General features: G+C 39.8%; 1 protein-coding gene across 2 annotated transcripts in view; it reads left to right on the top strand.

Annotated features, from left to right (window-relative positions):
- ankrd11 (ankyrin repeat domain 11) overlaps nt 1–18,455 on the top strand; it is a 101,131-nt gene that overhangs the window by 60,104 nt on the left and 22,572 nt on the right. For both annotated transcript variants that reach the window (XM_023424342.2, XM_023424341.2), the window contains exons 3-4: nt 12,739–12,884; nt 16,698–16,830. In XM_023424342.2, the coding sequence (XP_023280110.1) occupies nt 12,798–12,884; nt 16,698–16,830 (220 nt within the window). In that variant the 5' untranslated portion in view covers nt 12,739–12,797. The remainder of the gene's footprint in view (nt 1–12,738; nt 12,885–16,697; nt 16,831–18,455) is intronic.

Genomic DNA, 18,455 nt, shown 5'->3' with positions numbered 1-18,455 from the left:
TGGGATGATGCCATGAATGCTCTAAGCAAACAGTGTCATAACTCCAGATATGCCACATGCAACTTTGGGTTAAATGGAATCACATTTCTCTAGCCTAGAATCAAGTTCATAGTTGCACTGCCACTTGTAGTTATCAAAGCATTATATCCATTAATATGTTATGATATTTACTACATTATTTAAAATTACACGGTTAAGATTAATCTTGTGTTAACTCCATTTAGTTAAGTTACTTTTTTGTGTTATCAGAAAAAATATGTTTTATATATTTAATATTTAACAATTTTAATAACACTTTTTTGTTGGAAAGGTGAGAGGTTTCTTTAGTGTATAGTCTCAGTGCTGGTGAAAGAATATAGACATGTAGATGCTCTGCTCCCTTATTGATGACTATTCAAGGTATCCTGAACAGCACCTGCTCAAACCACTAATTGGAGTCTTTCTCATGAGTTTATTGATTTATCCATTATGAGTGAGTGTGGCATGCAACAGCCCCTACATGGTCAGTTGTTTGTTTGTCTGCCTACCTGTTTGTTGTATTTGTTCTGCATCAGTATTCACTCTACTGCGGTTAAGGTCAGGGTCTTTGTGGCTGCAGTCAGCTAAAATACGACATGGCAACAATGTATTCCCACTGCACTGAATGCACATAGAAGCTGTGTGTGTGTGTGTACATGTAACAATGGGTTGCACACATCAACAACTTCTTTGGAACTTCAGCTTTGGTTAAAAGTGTATAATATCCTGACCTGAGGGCTGGTACACTAATATGTCTAACTTGTCTAATGCCTTTGATTCGCAGTACTCCTCACAGAGTTTTAGGTTGCTCATATTGTGTAATGACTAGACTAACAATTACCCCAACACATTTGACTAATGGATGCTACATAAGCAATGATAGTTCTCACATCTTGTCATTGACTGTTGCAACCAAAGGGTTAACTTACTGGGATGTTGTGTGAAAATGTTGTCTCTTTTCATGACAAAATATATATTTCCATGAATGGAATGCTGACTGTCACATGCCTTTATCTTACTCTAACCTAAACTTAAGTGCATAAGTTTGTGCATTTTATCATACTCTTGTACAGAGAAATTGACTAGAATTGATAGTTACACTTACAGTCATTTTAATTCAACGCTATTGATAGCAATACGATGTGGAAGAATATTGCACCCAATGAATCCTGCCACACCTGAATAAATGGTCTGGGCAGATTTTTTTAGCTCCTACTCCGGATTATGAAACTGTAATGTACGAGAAAGATTGAGATGTTCTTTTAATCTAATGTTCTTTTTCTACTGAGCATCAGAAACTTAACTGGAACTTGTAAAGAAGTGGGATATTTATCTGTTCAGCCTGATGGAGGCATGATCTCAAGGAGAATAATTTCTGAGTTTGTCCAAGACTTTTAAGTGGCATCCGCACACTTTTTGGTTTCTGTACTTACACGAACATGTGTGCACACACAAACACACTGGGAAAAATCTACATGTGCATATTCGTAATAAGAATATGCACATGCCCTCACCACTGCCTCAGTCTGGCATCAGTTCCCTGCCCCCTCTATAAGCAGGCACCGCCCCAGCCCTCAGCTGGCTGTGCTCTGCAGTAGCAGGCCTTTCATCCCTCCATCCTTCCATCGGGCCCTGCCCAGTGATTTATAATTCATCTGGGATCCTGCCTCCCTCCACCCCTCTGCACCAGGACAGCATTAACATTCTGTTTGGTCCCTAGCTACTCTGTACCCACGTGTGTGTGTGTCTGAGGAATCATTCCTAGGCCCAGCCAGTGAGGCTCCATTTGGAATGGTTGTTACTGTAGCTCTGTGTGCTCATTCTGTTCTGGCTCTGCCTGCGTTCCTCTGTCATTGTAGGGATCGGGTTGCTTGTCTGGCGGTCTGTCTGCTGCTGGTCTCTGCTGTTGGTTTTCCTTATACTCTGTCTTCATATGTGCCAAGTCAGCTGCCTGTCCCACCTTCTGGTTGCTGTGTACTAACAGAAACCAGTGCTGCAGAATGTTTAAAAGACCAGTAATGATATATTGGCCGTTCTGTGTCAGAGGGGTCTTCACCAGCATCCATTAGGCTAAAGTAGACCCAAGCAAATACAATTTCCAACAGAAGATTTACTTATTCCAGTAGGAGCACTGGTGCATGAAAATAAATAAATTAACATGCAGTATAACGCATGTATACTTTTTTCATGTATACTTTTTACTTTTGTCTCTCATTAATCCAAAGAAATAGACATTTAAAGAAATGTTGTACTTTTTCATAGTCTTATTGGAAACTATTGTTGTTTGACTGAGGGGCTTTGCCTTTGTTTGCATTTGGATCATGGATTGTGCCTATTAAAATGAGAATTTATGTCTCATCACATAACAGGTTTGTCCACAATGCAAAACTGATTGTGCTTTTGGATTAAGTCGATCACTATTGTGTCTAATGTCTTGATGTACAATCTGTAGGGGTCAAAGGGGTTTTTCCCATCATGGCTTTCATTGTGATGAAGACAGTCATTGTGAAACTTTTTTTTTTTTTTCTTATTGTTTGGGATGTACACACTTGCAGTTTTGATTACATCTAGCAAAATAGTTTATTGTACATCACATTGGGCAAATACATCTGCCAAATAAATGTACTGTAACAAGATATTGTTACATAGTGATGCTGATGAACTCAAAGCAAATCAAGAAGAGCAACAAAGTGAGATAAGATGTAGGTTGTAATGAAGCTGGCTCAAGTAGGTGTGTGCTAGAGAATCCCTGTAAAGTGTGTCCTCATTGGACAAAAAAATAAATGAATAAATAAAAATCCAAAACAGAAGATGAGTTAAAGAATGTACATCACACATATATGATGTGTCTGCAACAATGTTTTGCGCATCTGAGGCATCTGTCCCTCTGTATGAAACCAAAACTGATATCAGAATGCATCATGGCATACAGTCTACTTCAAAAGTGGGGCGCTTCTTATATGTTGGCAGTTTTTACATCCATGTGTGTACGTGTGTGTGTGTGAGAGACATTATGATGCTCATCTGTGAAAAGGTCATATCCACCCTCTGTGCCTCTCCTCCCTCGCCTCTCTCTCACTGTGTTCATTATCCATCCAGGCTTTCTCCCTCTGCTCTGCATTTATTTTTACCTCCTCACGTAATCCTTAATTAATGTAGATCCAGTCACTGTGCCTCACATTCTACGACCATACACACTTGCTTGAACACATACACACTCATTCAAGTTCTCTCAAGCAGGCACACACACATTCAATCATTTATCTTCTCTGTCAGTCTCTTGCAGAAGCATAATGATCTAGATCACAAACACACACACTCATATCTTAACATGTCGCACACTTTACAATAATAGGCAGATGGAGTGGCCTCATTGCTCAGTGAGCTAAAGCACATACCATATAACCATCATGTCCTGAGCTCAGTTCTGGACTGGGACCCCTGATGCATGCCATCTCCCTCATTCTGCAGCTGTGGTAAATGATTTAAAATAATCAACAGAAGGGTTTTACTGAGTGTTATTGGTGGCCTTTTTTTATAGACTACAAATTTTAAAGGAAAGTAAACATGCCTTTACCTTACTGATAATGATTTTTTTATTTTTTTCATAAATATAAAGTTCTACATTTCAGAATGCATACAGGTACAAGAAATATCTTACATATTTACTTGCACTGTCAGAGCAAAGAATAGATTATGGTGAGATAAATGGTTAATCCATATATATCTATTTATTTTCTGGCTGGACCTCAACAGCAGAGCTAGCCCTGTAATCACGAATGCCGTGAAAGCCCGTGTTGCAGTTCGCTTAACACGCATTGTGAACACAAAGCGCTTTTTGCCATTGTATTTTAGCCCATGCTGTAGAACGAACCACATAGAATGAACCATGGCTGCTGGTAACAACAGCAGGACTAGTGGATGAGGAGTATTTTGGTCCAGGGAATTAACCACTGTACATCTCCTCATATAGAGCTAACACATCAAACAGCAACTGTCTTCTACTCACAGAATCATGTAAATGAGAACAGCTATATTGGAAATTTGGCTGTATTAAAACACTGTATATGTGAGCACAGAGTAGGAGAGAATCAAACTGGCTGACACTAGGCAGAATGCAAATAGCATTCGACGTAGTCCAGTCATATACTAGGTTTTGACCTAGTCTTGAGTTGGTATATTAAAGCCTCACATGGAGAAAAAGTGGAAAAAGAAAAGGTTTTCATTGTGTTTTAATATGAATTGGGAGTTGCATGGTCATCTATTACTGTTTCATTTGAATCTGCGTATCTTATGGAGTCTTATCTTCAGTGGATATCCAGGTTGTTACTGTAGCTCTGTGAAGAATACTGTGTTTCTATTTTTATGGAATATAATGTACGGCAGTTTGACTTGTCTTGACCATTCATCTGCAGTTGGCTTTAATCGGTTATTTGCAAAGTTGGGTGTTGTTTTAATTCTGTTTATCAGATCTAGCTTTTATTGAATCTAGCCTCCAACACTTACTTATTGGAATGATTGTGATTGAAAGCTTACATGACAGTCCATGTTCAGGAATAAGAAGATAATGTGATCTTTATTCAAGGTATAAGTAGTACCTATACACTGTTTTATGTTTCCATAATAACTATCCGTTTCTGCAGCGTTATAATCTGTCAATTTTTTTATTTTATTTTTTTGTTGGGCAAAGAAACATTTCCCATATTCTTTACTGGAAAATAGTTTTCAACTTTCTTGGTTGGCAGTTTATTCATCAGTAAGTTTAGTTAGTTTTTTTTGTGTAGGAAGGGTCGAGATCCACATGCCACACAGCTTAGTTGTATAATGTAGGATTCTGTAATTACCACATTTATATTGGATGTGCTTGCTTGCTACAACATGAGCCTGTCACAAATCTTCTGCTTGTGTCCGTGAATTATTATTTTACCTTTATTTCAACCTGAAATATAAAAGCTGGATGTTGTCTGCTTCCGTGTGTTGTAAATAAATGTGAAGAGCTACCACTGTTTCGTGTCTTTAGTCCCTCCAGACGTCTGCATCACATTAAATGGTTTATTGTTGTATGTTCATGTCATGCTGGAGCAAAATGTTGGAGATACTTTTTCTTTGCAGTAGGTTTTCTTACTTCGTTACTTTGACTAATTCTTACTAAACATACCCAAACTTGACACTGAACCTCCACTGTCCAAAATATAATGTTTTCTATACAAGCAGGGGCAGTAAGCATATAAAGTACTTGTACTGTATAAGAGCATGTGGTTGCTAACTCGCCCTTCCCACTCACCTTGAAATATTTTAAGTAATTTTATGACAAAATACAGATTAGAGATTAGATTTGAAAGCCTCGGGGACTGATGGGCCACATGGCATCAGTTACTGTAAATTAGTAAGTTAACATGACAAAATATTTAGTACTCATGCAGGCTCTTAAAAATATGTATCTGTCCAGGACTGTTTCTGTCTGGATCTAAATTCAATGAGCTGTTCAGTGTGGGTGTAACCTAAGGGTAAAGCTGGAAGCGACTAGCCATCTAGCTGCTTCATACTTGCTGATGCACACGCACACACAGAGAGAGAGAGAGAGAGAGAGAGACATATATAAACTAGGACACCTTCATGATAAATTCTTGTTATTTTTGGTGCATTTTGTGCTTGGCTCTGTGTGATTATGATCCTGATCAGCCTGGGTACATTCCCTGCATGGGAAGATGGGTCTACCAAACACGTTGTTGTTCTTTCCATCAGTCCTGCTTGACAACTACTCAGTCAGGGGGTTGGGCATGTGAAAATAAGGCCAAGCTATCCTGGGAATTGGAGCAGATAATGTGGTTTCAGCTAATGTTTTGAATTGCCATTTTTGTTGTTGTTTTGTTTGTTGTAGTGGTGGTAGTTTTGCAATCTTACGTTGACTGTGTTCCTACGTAATGTGTTCACTAAAAATGGCTTTAATGTTTGCCGTAATAGAACACTTTTACTGCAAAACCTCTTGTGTCATGGTCCTGGCTATTTTGCAGTGTATACACACTCATACAAAGTGTTTACAACTAACTCTGCACTCCTGTGTAGTATCTGTGTTAGAAGTGACATTTGGCAGCACATTGGAGTCTGTGAATGAGTGAAACAGCTCTGTTTGGTCAGACAGTGATCCAAAGGTCAGAAAAGTGTTTGAATCCTCATTGCTTGAGGTTGATATGCAGAAGCACTCTTCTATCAGTAGGTTCCCTCTCTCCGTTCACAGCTCTTTCACTAGCTTCTCTGATAGGCCTGCATCTGTCTCATCCTTGAGTTGCTAGGCAACAGGCTTTCTGTGTGTGTGTGTGTGTGTGTGTGTGTGTGTGTGTGTGTGTGGGTGTGGGTGTGTGTGTGTGTGTTTGTGTGTGTGTGCATGTCAGTGCGTGCGTGCACACTGACACGTTGCTGTGCCAATGTCAGGCTTTTGCCTGGGAGAAGAGAGAGTGAGAGAGAAATATTGAGAATAGAGAGAAAGGCAGATGAGAGAGAAGTACTCAGAGAGGAGAGGGGTAAGAAATGAGAATGAGTCAGAGCACTGATGAAGCTGAGGGATTGGAGAGAGCCAAAACGCACTAGATTGTCTCTGGCCTTTCCTGTAGCCTAGCTGCATATATATACGGGCCTGCAACTATTTTAGCGAGGTCACTGGCAAAGACAGTATGATTTACCAGACTGGCAGGCAGGCAGGCAGCAAGCACTGAGCTGTTATTGGATGGAACAGAGAGGTGTAAGGGAGAGTGAACGTGCTCAGAATAGGAAATCAGACCAAGTGATTGGATTCCTCCCCACATCTCACTCCACTCTTGCTCTCCGGCTCTCCCTACTCCTACAGCCTTATGGATAATAGAACCACTCCCACTCACTTACATTTCAAATATATTTTGTCATTTCCAGATGCCCCTTGTGTATCACCTGCTGCTCATATCGATATCTAAGCATGAGGACCTTTTTATTATGTAGGAAAAGAAATTAAAGATGGAGATCTAATACTGGTTTTGTTTTTTAAACCGAAAACTTTTGCTTTGCAGAAAACCAAACTAAACCTTGTGTATCGAGTATATAGGCTAAAATACTAATCCCATATACTTTCCAAAAAAAAACAGTGAAAACTCATGTAGAAGCTTGCTTTCTACCCTCAAGAAGTACAGATAATCTCTGTTCTGTGTTACAACGCTATGCACACCGTAATTCTGCTTCTTTCTTACTCCTTTTGTAAGCACACAGTTCTGTTCCAGCATAATGCATCTTTGCTCTCAGCGCTTGTGTATGTGTTAGCACGTGTGTGTGTGTGTGTGTGTGTGTGTGTGTGTGTGTGTGTGTGTGTGTGTGTGTTCATGTGTCGGTCTCTTCTTTCTCTACACAGGTTTATAATGAAGTGAATGGGCCCAGGTCAGGGACTGAGCAGCCAAGCTGGGCTCTGGTTGCCAGGATACAGCAGCCGAGCCCGGCCGGCTTTATTTGCACACCAAACAGGCTAGCTAGCTGCTGCTGCTGTCCTTCTATAGACCATTCCCTTGCATGACATGTCAATAGACTGCCACAGGCTCTGCTGGGTACTGGATGATATGGTCCAATTTTAATACCACAATAACCAGAAAACCTTTTAATATATATTGGGGTTGTTGTTTAAATATTTAAAGTATTAACAGAGACTGTGATCACAATCACAATTAACAGAAAAAATAAAAACATGGCTGCCTCTTGGGAGGTTTGAGGCAAAGATAGGTAATCTAGAGACATGTACAGGAGTCGGGCTCAAGTCTACAATACATTGAATTCTGACCTAACTTGCAACTCATCTTTAACTTGAGACCTAATCAGAATTTGTAAATAATGGTAGATGAACAATGACCTAATCATCTAACTTATCATTGTGTGTAATGGTAGGTGATCCGTAATCAAAATACAGAGACTTGAAAGACCTTGGTGTAAACAGAACGCTATCGTGAGCAGAATGTGAAAAAACGACATCCAACAACATTTGCTTTTGAATGCCCCTGTGTTTTTAGGTGTTAGCACTAGCCATAAGCTAGAGCCACAGGAAATCTTGCTGCAACATGATATGTGTTTGATGTTCATTAACTCAGTTATAGCAGTGTAAATTTGATTTTACAAATTAAAAGTATATTTGTGGCAAGTTGGCAATGCATTATTGTTCATTGTTTCATCTGACAGGTACATATTTCATTGAGACAGGTGCACTTGCAATATTTATCAAAACTTGTTTCATTGAAAGTGTTGTGAACTTTTTAGAAAATATATTTCAAATGTACATATATAAATAGAGTGTTGGTGTATGAATATCTTAGTTTTGTTGCAAGCTCCAAATTAAAGTCTTGCTGCAGGGTGATGACTTTACAAAGGAGTAAAACCTTGGCTCAGAAAAGCATAAACTAAACTTGGATTTTGTGATTCATAAATATCTATCATATCTATTAGGCATGAGGACACTTACCTGTATAACAACTGTTTCTCCATTGATATTACTATGTGTAATCCATAGGATATTTGTTAACCAATGCCAAGATATCAGTTGACTGACTGCCAGGGAGTGTGTTGCTGATTTGTCTCTGATTGTGCAATAGGCAATGGTGTTTGTGCGCACAACACACACGAGCACAGACAGATAGAGAGCGACATGCCCATCCCTTTATGCAGCTGCTGTGTTGTTCAGCTGTCAGTGTGAAAAATTTGAGGTGTGTTTTTGTGTGTACAATGAGAGTCATGAGTTAGGAGGAGTGGCATGGGGTTGTTGCAAACAACTGCTTTTCATCTCTGCAACTGCACTTTCACTTCTCTTCTTCTCAGCTGTGTGTGTTATGATCTTTGTTTTTCCATTGCTGTATTTTGTTCCCTGCGTATATAATCAAGAGTGCATGTTATAGCAGAATTTCTTGCAATGCTAAAACCTGGTAGGGTACAAGTCAGTCCATGAGCCTTCCAGGTTTGAGGTCATAGCAGCATACAGCTTTGGTGCAGCAGAAGTCTGAAAAAAGAAAATGTTTTTATTATTAAAACCTAGTAGTTTTCAGTGCTTTGCACTTTCATTAAGGTATGGTAGGTCTTAGATGGTGGACTGTTAGACCTTAATAAATGTAGCATGTAAGTATGCATCCTAGGATTTTACACTGTACTACAACATTATTCTTTAATATGATATTAATGTTGAACTATGAACTGGGCAAAATAATATGCTGTGCATCCTTTAAAATGAAATCTACTGCTGCATCTGCTATTATTAATTAAAACTGTATTTATACCTATTATATTATACCTATACCTAGAGTTTATGAGGAGTGATACTGTATTATTGAATGGGGACCACTAGCTGCAGAGTTGGCTGGACACATGGCATATTGTACCGAGACTATTTTAACTGGGGAAATAATTTGTTTTTAATCAAATGACCAGGGCTCATTTTGCATGACAGTTTCACTAGTTGTGAAATTGTTAGACACAGATGAGGGAACATGCTGTCAGTCTGGAAGTCAGGTGTAATGTTGTGTGTTTCCCAAATTAGCTTGTACTTCTCAATGTAAGTGTGCTTGTGGTGTGTGTGTTAGTGCATCTGCTAGTGTGCACACAATATGCTGCAATATGCTGGAGTGTTGGCCTCTATCTGACCGCAGAGGGAGTGGCTCAGAGGATAGAGAGGATGCTACAGGAGGATGAATAGAGAAAGTAATGGGGGACATAGAAAGAAAGGTGTGTGTGTGTCTGTGTGTGTGTGTGTGTGTGTGTGTTTTTTATGCAAGGGAGAGAGAGGGGATGGAGAGTACGCCTGGCAGGTCCTGTCCTTCATTTGGAAGAGATTGCTTCTCTGGCTCACCTCTCACCAACTCCTTTCTGCAGTCATCTCCATGGCCAAGTTTAACTTGATTGACGTCACACATAAAACATTAAAACTTAACAGGGCTGCTCCTCTGTTTTTTGTTTTGTTTTTTTGTTTGTTTTTTCTGGTGTCAGGGCATGAGTATTACTAGGTGATGAAACAGTCAGCAGACAATAGTCAGTAGGTCATTCACATCTTAAACCTGACTACCCTGTTAACATAATTAACTAAGGAGGAATTAATTTCACACTAAAAGTAACATTTGTATTGAAATTTGATATGTACACATTGTATCTTTTAGTTAATATTGATGCTTTAATGTGTTAATTCATTATAAATCTGCTCAAAAGCACATCAAGTTCCTCTCTAGCACTAAAACCTCAAAATACATTCAGAAAGTTCTTCTGTTTTTTTGTTTTTTTTCATATGGTGGCTGTTAAGTAAAAAGATGCTACTGTAGAACATTCACCACCACTTATACTCACCACCACCAATTGTAACCTTGTGATCTGTCACTAATATTGCTAATTACATATATATAAACTCAACCTAGCAAGTGCTAACAAATGAAATTTAGTAGACTATTGTTCTTGACTCTTGGTGAAAAGAAGTTTGTGTGAAAGTGTAGCTGCATGACAACCAAACCAATTAAATATATATATAAATATATATATATTTAATTGATTGTTTTGTTACTGCTTGTGTTTGTTTGTTAGTTTTTTTTCACCAAACTTGGTGAAGGGCTGGAGTAGGTCCAGGGAAGAGCCCATTAAATTTAGCAGAAGATCCAGCCAAAGGAAAAAATCCAGGAATTGTTTTTATCATTTTCCTTAACATTGTGAGATGGGGCCATTTTTTTTTTAACATTTTCGTCAATTTGTCAATCCCAAGAAATTATATATGGATCTAGGTATTAAAAAACAGACACATTTATGGTGTTGAGATCTGTGACTTTGTACAATTCGGTGAAGATCCAGATAATGATCTGGATCTGACGGATGTGTAGGATTGTTTTGCCTTGGTGAAGGTATACACTACTGAGTGCCATTCTAGTTATTGTTCTCTTTAAGAATGTCATTAATTGTGTTTAATGGTGTTACATTTTTCCAGCCTTTTTTGTTACATTCATTATCCCAAGCATGGAGTCCACTCTGCACCTGCTTAAGTGTTTTGAACGTTCTGCCACCTTTTAGCAACCTCCTGCTGTTTTTGTTCTCTGACGAAGATATATTCTTTTCTATTGTGGATAAACTTAGTGTTGCATAAATTGGTTAAAACATTCACACACTCATGTACACAAATGCACATATGGAATTAATCAACTATTTAGCAGCAACAACAACTTACCGTGTGAAACACACAAACAGACACACACTGTTAGCAGATGTTATGTATTTTATGATTGGGATGGAATTACAAAAGAAATGAGGCCAGTGGTTTGAACAGGGTTTCCTCTCCATGTGTGTACATTTGTGTGACTGCTAGCTTGCAAACATCATTTTCCTGTATTTCACATGTCAGCGAAATGCTCAGTTGCTATAACCGCCTGTCATAGTAGTCCCAAAATAGTGCAGAGATTATTGTTCTAGAAGCTCAGCTGACCCAGTTTGAGGTGTGTGAGTGTTGCTGCAAGGTTTGTTTATTTCTGAGAGTAGTCGACCTTCCTGCCACTTTGTTTGGTGTGGTGAGAGGTGGGAGTTTAGGGGACGTTGAAGTGAGTGCCTAGCAGTAGCAAAGAGGGAGCAACACTGAGCCATGGGAGAGAGGAAGGGGGCTGTGGGTTGCTGTGTCTCTTTCTATACACCAGTAAAAGGGGAGCAGTACATCCTCTGTAGTTGTGTGCCTCTCTGGTTGGCTGGCTGGCTGTCTTGACTTGACTGACTTGACTGGAGGGATATAAATAGCAGTCTTTGAGTAGGATAACTGCGGAGGGAAAGGAAGGAGAGTGGGGGAGGGGTGGGGAGATGGAAGTGGCGCCAGGGTAGATAGGAGTGCCAGCGTCTCAGAGTAGGGAAAAAATAATGCAGCCATGGTCTCATCTGTTCACTCACTCACTCAGTCACAAGGATGATCATACTTGGACGTACTCAGAAGAGAGAGTGCATTATGGAGGGGAGAATTGAGGGATGGAATGTATGATTAATTCATGGCTCTGAAGCTGAAGGCCTCTCTTCATGAAAGAAGGCAGTGGATAGTAATGCACATAGATGTGTACATGCACAGAGGACAATGTAAATCTCTGTTCTATGAGTTGGTGATAAAACCAATCACTTTCACCAGGGAGATTTTGAGTTGTTGCTGTAAGGTGGCTACGGCCCATCCTCTGAACTGACTATGGGAGGGATGATATGAATTAGGACAGGCTAATGCCCACAATTACAAGGGGTGGCTGGCTGTGATGGTAAGGAGCTGTTTGGGTTTTGTTGAGACGTGCCAGTCACGTTCCTGAAGACATTCCTCAGCTGTTCCTAGCTCACTCAGTAACCCACAACATTTGGGTTATGCAATATCTAACATGGTCCGTCCTGCTGTTATTCTTCAATTCCAGTGCATAAATGCTTGAGTTGTAGTATAGCTGTTATGAATAATGGGCATCTTGTTTAAAACTACCAGATATTACCAAGCATGATTTAAGGAATTTGGGCAGACCTTGCTCTTTAAGCTTTTTACCTGCCACAGCTTCAAGCCAGCCTGCTGTCCTCCCTCTCAACTGCTCTTCCTCCAGAGCAGGGGTGTAATGGTTGAAAATAGAGTGCTTGATGTACCGCTAATGGCTGCATTGTCTGGCAGTGTGTAAATGTGTTTTCAAAGAATCATAGTGGCCAGGTGCTAACCTCCCCCACCATCTCTTTTTTTTTTCTTTCTCTTTGTTCCAGACGGTTGATGACGATGCAATGGCAGCGTGAATGAAGCTTGGCGTGGGGAGAGCTGAACGATGCCCAAAGGTGGGGGTTCTAAAACCCCCCAGCTGGACCACTTCCCACTCAACACCGACATGGTGGAAAAGCAGGGTGGGAAGAAGGTAAGACTGAAAAAAAAAAAAACACATACACACACACACACACACACTCAAAAACACACAATACTCCAAAAAAACTGTTTTCTGTATACAGCATATAATCACAGTTTCATTTTCTTTTTGTCCTTGAAACCTGACATTAAACCACGCCATCTGATTAACAATTATAAAACCTCGGAAGTCCTTACAGACCAGACACAACATTAGCTAAAAGAAAGAAGAAAGTTGGTTTTGAAATGGTGGACAGACCATCCGTTACTTGGAAGCCCTGGCTACCCTTCAGCAGAGAGTATCGCCCCCCTGAAGTCTTTCAGCCTGTTACTGGACTAGTACTAGTTCTACCAGTTTCAATGATGAGTTTTACAGTTGATCCTGATCTTTGCCCTCTCTGTGGAGGAGGGGAGCTTTATAAAAGTTTCTCGTTGTCTACCACGTCATCTTTGTCAATTAGGTGACATTTTCAAGTTGGGTTTGGATTTGCCCCTCGTTATAATTTTTTATATATATATATATATACAAATTTTCATTTACTAGAACTACAAAGTCTAGCTATAATTAACAAGGCGGAAGGTCCAAAGACCAGCTAATAGCAGATTGAGGTGTAAATATTACATATATATTTGACACAGCATTAATTCTTTCTTGCCATAGCCTCAGTGTAAGTCAGGCCAAGCTCAGACCTACAACCTCTGTAATTTACTCTTCAGATGTGGAGGCACCAAACATTATTCATGTTATCGAATAATAGTGGTTAACAACATACTCAGGTACCAAGAACAAACTGGATGTTGTCTGTCTTCTATTATTTACACTTTGTCTTTTTCATTAGTCTCAATCGTGTGATGTATTTACCTCTGACTGATGACCACATCAAGGCAAATTCTGGTAATTAATGTGTAGTCTTTTCCAGCTTTTCTAGGACCACTTTATGGCACATTTACACTATGGACTATTGTATAATGCACTGGTGGATACGGATAAACAGTTTTTATGTCAGCAAAATTCAGGCAAAAAAGGCTGCTTTTCTTAGCCACATTCAGAAGCACCTGTAGCCTTGTTGGCCTGTTAAAACATATTTGGTATTGAAATTTAAGTTATGAGGGAAGTGTCTCTCATAATTTGACACAGGTACAGTCATGTTGTTTGAAAGGAACAAAGTGTAAGGCGCAGCTTGATGATGTCATGGTGTGTGCCAACTGTTAAGCTACCAGCAGCAGCACCAAGAGGCGAAGAGAGGAGAGGTACAGCTTATGCAGGCATGGATTTACAGCCCTCTGCAAAGGATTGCATCAGACTCTGGCATGGAGGGAGGGAGAGAGGGAGGGAATGAAGCACACAGGGGTGGGTGGAAAACGGAGTGAGACGAAAAGAGCAGGCATTGCTAGGAGACCACCAAACAGGGTGTCTTATGAAGGTAGATCTGAGGAAAGTCTCTAGATGTCAAAGCTTTCTTTGAATTTTATTCGGCAAAACACAACGCAGTCTAACTCTAGTGATAAGCTTTTTGGTGATTTGACCATTTTCTGCCAGTGGAATTGGTGCCAAGTAGAACCAAGCTCTACACGTGAGGTTGTATTTTTTTCTTCTCTCATAGAAATCACTTCCTCACTTCTCAGTTTCCCCACATAGATGTCCTGTAGCTTCTGCACTTGTGAGATGTGTGCATCATGTTATCACGTGAATTGTGGGTTCTCTTGAAAAAGCCTTTGTGTAGGTGAGTGTAGATGCAGACGGAGAGAGGAAGGGGGAGAGGGAGAGAGAGATCAGCTAACTGTAGCTGCCACTGTTTGTCTCTACTGTACCATGACATCATAGTCTTATGACTGGGGTAGGGCAGTGGGAGGAGTTCAAAGACTCGACACATAATGGAAAACCTGCCCTGAGGATAGAAAGAGATGAGTAGGGGACAGAAGGTAGGACTGAGAAATTAAGTGAAATAAAGTGAGCCTTTGTACATTACATTTGACCTGCTCCTGCATCTCTATTATAAGACCTTAAACCCTCTGTACATGAAGCACAATGGTGAAACACACCCTGACTTTATACCAAAATACTTGCATTGTTTTTAAGAATCCATGTTATGAGACATTTCTTTAGGATTGAGCAATTTGACAAGTACATCATCATTTCACAATTGACTGACTCCATCGCTGGTGGAAATTCCCTTTTCACTGAGACCTTAATCCTGTAATGTTTATTTCCTGTAGAGTTTACCACAGATGTGGTAACCACAGTGTCAACAATGTCAAAAAAACAGTGTCAACTGTATTGTACAAGCACATCCACTACCTGACATATTCTGATATCAACTATTTAAGGGGGATGAATTTAGTTCACACATAACCACAAATGTAACTTTAAAACACACAACACTATTTTAACATACCAATAACATTTCAATCATTATTAATACATTCTTACTTTATTGTCTCCCACCAGTTCTCTGGTCTTGGGACAACACAGATTTTTGAGGTTTAGAGAGTGCATCAGATATGTCTAATTTAAGTGGTGGATGGAAAAATACAAAGCCACTGTCTGTTTTGGTGATTAAGATCCTTTAAATGTACACATCTGGATCACTGGCATTACTGCAGTAAAGTGGAATGACTCCATGTTACTTCAATGCTGCATGCATCCCCCATATGCATTTACTGTCATTTGGAAATTCAGAAGTTCCTGAGGAATCTTGGCATTTTGTTTGCAACCGTAATGTATGTAAAGTGTGGGTTTTTTTGTTTTTATTCAATTTTTGCCCAGATATAATCCTACTCCCAGAGTTGTTTATGGCTTTTTAATACATCTGTACACTCGTCAATTACCATAAAGGTTTACATTTCAATTGCTAAAAGCATTATACATTCAAAAAAATATAACATGATCTGACTACAGCCGGTTCTGTCATTCATCAAAACTTATGACTTCTATCTGCAAGTTTGTTTTTCTCCACGCTTTACTGGCTCCTTCCTTTGACTTCTATCTGCAAGTTTGTTTTGCTCCACGCTTTACTGGCTCCTTCCTTTATCAAGAAAAAATAATGAACGATTTCTAGTTAGTTTCTATTCAGATTCAATTGCTGTTTGTTCTTAGATTGTTAAATAGAAAAAATAAGCAATTTGAAGATATTACTTTGAGCTTTAGGAACTTCTGATAGACATTTTAGTATATGCATTATATAGACCAAGCAATTATTTCATTCTAAAGATAATGATTCATTTCTAATAAATTTTAAATTCTAACCGTACTAGAAACAGATATATCAACTCTTGGAAATCTTCCTATTTTTCAGTTCTAACAGTTGTAAAGCTGCTAGTCAGGACAAGCAAGTCACTATCACTATCAGATCCCAATACAATAAAGAAACATGTTGAACAGACATAAGTATTTACATCTGCTGATAGCACATACACTTGGGCTTGTGATTGTTTCCAGCAGCTGTAGACCACAAAGCTGAGTCGGCGTCAGTATGGCCTCCTCTCCCTGCGCCTGGCTCTTTGTGCTGTGGCCAGGGAGCCAGGAATGTAGGAGGAAACTCCATTGAAAAGTTTTGCTTCGCAAAGCTCATAATGGCAAGAAGAGTCGGAGCAGAGCACGACACTGAATATAGGAGGAGGCTGCAGGATCCATCGCTAGCTCATACGTGTCTGTCTCTTTTGACTAACGTCTCGTTTTTACATCTCATACTTTCTGATCAGAAAACAAGTAAATATTGTTGAAATTACAGTGCTATGTCTCTATTCTGATCAAAGCTCTTTCATCTCTTAATCATGTTCTTCATGTTCTTCATGTTCTTCATGTTCTCATTTGTCTCCTCCACAGGATAAAGTGTTGTCAAACAAGACTCCCAAATTGGATCGCAGTGATGGGGTCAAAGAGATGAAAGAAAAGGCCCCTAAAAGGAAGCTGCCCTTCACTGCTGGAGCTAATGGAGACCAGAAAGATTCTGACTCGGGTAAGGGAATATTGATATGTATTTACTCATGTGTTTTGACAACTCCACCTCCATGGGACTTTAAAGTAGGAATCAAAAGGGAATGGGAGTTATTGCATCACATCCTCTAAAGCTGGCAGGAAGTAGGTAGCCGTGCTCTGTAATAGGAGGGGGGTTGGGCTTTGTGAAGTGAAAGGGCTCTCAGCTCTAGCTTCAAGTCAGCTGTGTGTCTGCGGCAGAACCATGGAGTTTGTTTCTACAATCACAGTCAGAAAGGAGAGGAAGACCACATAAAATCATGATCCAATTAAGTGGGGATTTGTATAACGTACAGGCCTGACCAGGTCTGGCTTTGGTAAGTCTCCGGCTTTGTGTTTTCTTTAATTAGGGAGAGAAGGACTACTGCTCATGCTTGTTTGACTTTGGGCTTTAAGGGTTCAGGATTTAGTTTGTTGATAATGGTCCAACTCGGAGGCTTTGGTAACAGCCTTCATCATCAGCATTGGCTGAGTCGCCACATTGGTTTATGTTCAGTGATTAGACTTGAAAAAGGCTTTCCACTCCAGGCAGGAGTGGAAAGCTAAAAGTGTGCGTGTTGCAACAGATGACTGTTATGGTTTGGAGTCAAGTTTTGTAAGATTGGAGATGTATTTTGTAGACGTGAGCTTGTGTAGCTCACAGTAATTATGAATAAGTGAAATGTTAAATTGAGAAACTCTGAGAAACTTGCTTTCTCAATACTACTTTGATTGGCACTCTTGAATCGCTGTATGGTTTGTGTTCATGTCAATGCCTTTTGCATTCTTACACTTATATTGCAAGATTTTCTGCACTGTTTCTTCAGTAATAATATATGCTTGTTGTGCTTGTATCATTGTTATTATTTTACTCATTCACTGGTTTCATATTATTTACCTGTTGGCTTTCTTAGGATGTTTCTCATAGCTTCTACAAGAAAGGGTCAACCCCACCCCCCTCAGTAAGGGGAGGTGTGAAAACTTATCTCAGGAACAATAGCAGGACAGTCTGTTAGTATGCTAATAGCTTGATCTGTTGTTGGATTGGGCTATATGGTCTTTCAGCCCTTGATTCTCAACTCTATGCAGTGACAAGAAAAAGAATGTGAACCGTTTGGAATTACCTGGTTTTCTGCCTCGATTGGTCATAAAAAGTGATCTGATTTTCATCTAGGTCACAGATGTAGGCAAAGTGTCCCTAAGTTAATATCAGTGCTGATGGAAAAAGTAAGTGAACCCTTGCAGTGTTTCCTCTACATTCATTTAGCAGTGGCGGCCCGCCACTGCTAAATCATAGCCGCCACGCCTTCAAATTTCTTTTATTTTTTTTTTATTTTTTTATTTTAATTTTTTTTATTGTCGCAAATGCACCACCGCCACATCTCTCCACCTTCACAGCACAGCCTGTGTGATGATGAGCGCAACAGCGGGGGGAGGGGAGGGAGGGAGTGGGGTGGTTGGAGGATCCTATTGGAGTTAATTACTCGCGAGAGCGCGGCCTTGAAAGTGACATCACGTCAGGCACCAGGTGAGAGTCAGAGAAGTGTAGTCGTGAGGAATAAGGCAGCGAATTACCGGAGAAAAGGTAGACTTATTAGCCAACTCAGTGACGCTAACTTGGGTAAACTA

The sequence above is a fragment of the Seriola lalandi genome, unplaced genomic scaffold (assembly GCF_002814215.2).
Source record: "Seriola lalandi dorsalis isolate HSWRI2012SDOR001 ecotype SW California unplaced genomic scaffold, Sedor1 jcf7180002054735, whole genome shotgun sequence".
In the NCBI taxonomy this organism is placed as follows: Eukaryota; Metazoa; Chordata; class Actinopteri; order Carangiformes; family Carangidae; genus Seriola; species Seriola lalandi.
The sequence above is the reverse complement of the archived record's forward strand: the minus strand, read 5'-3'. Positions and strand labels throughout refer to the sequence as shown.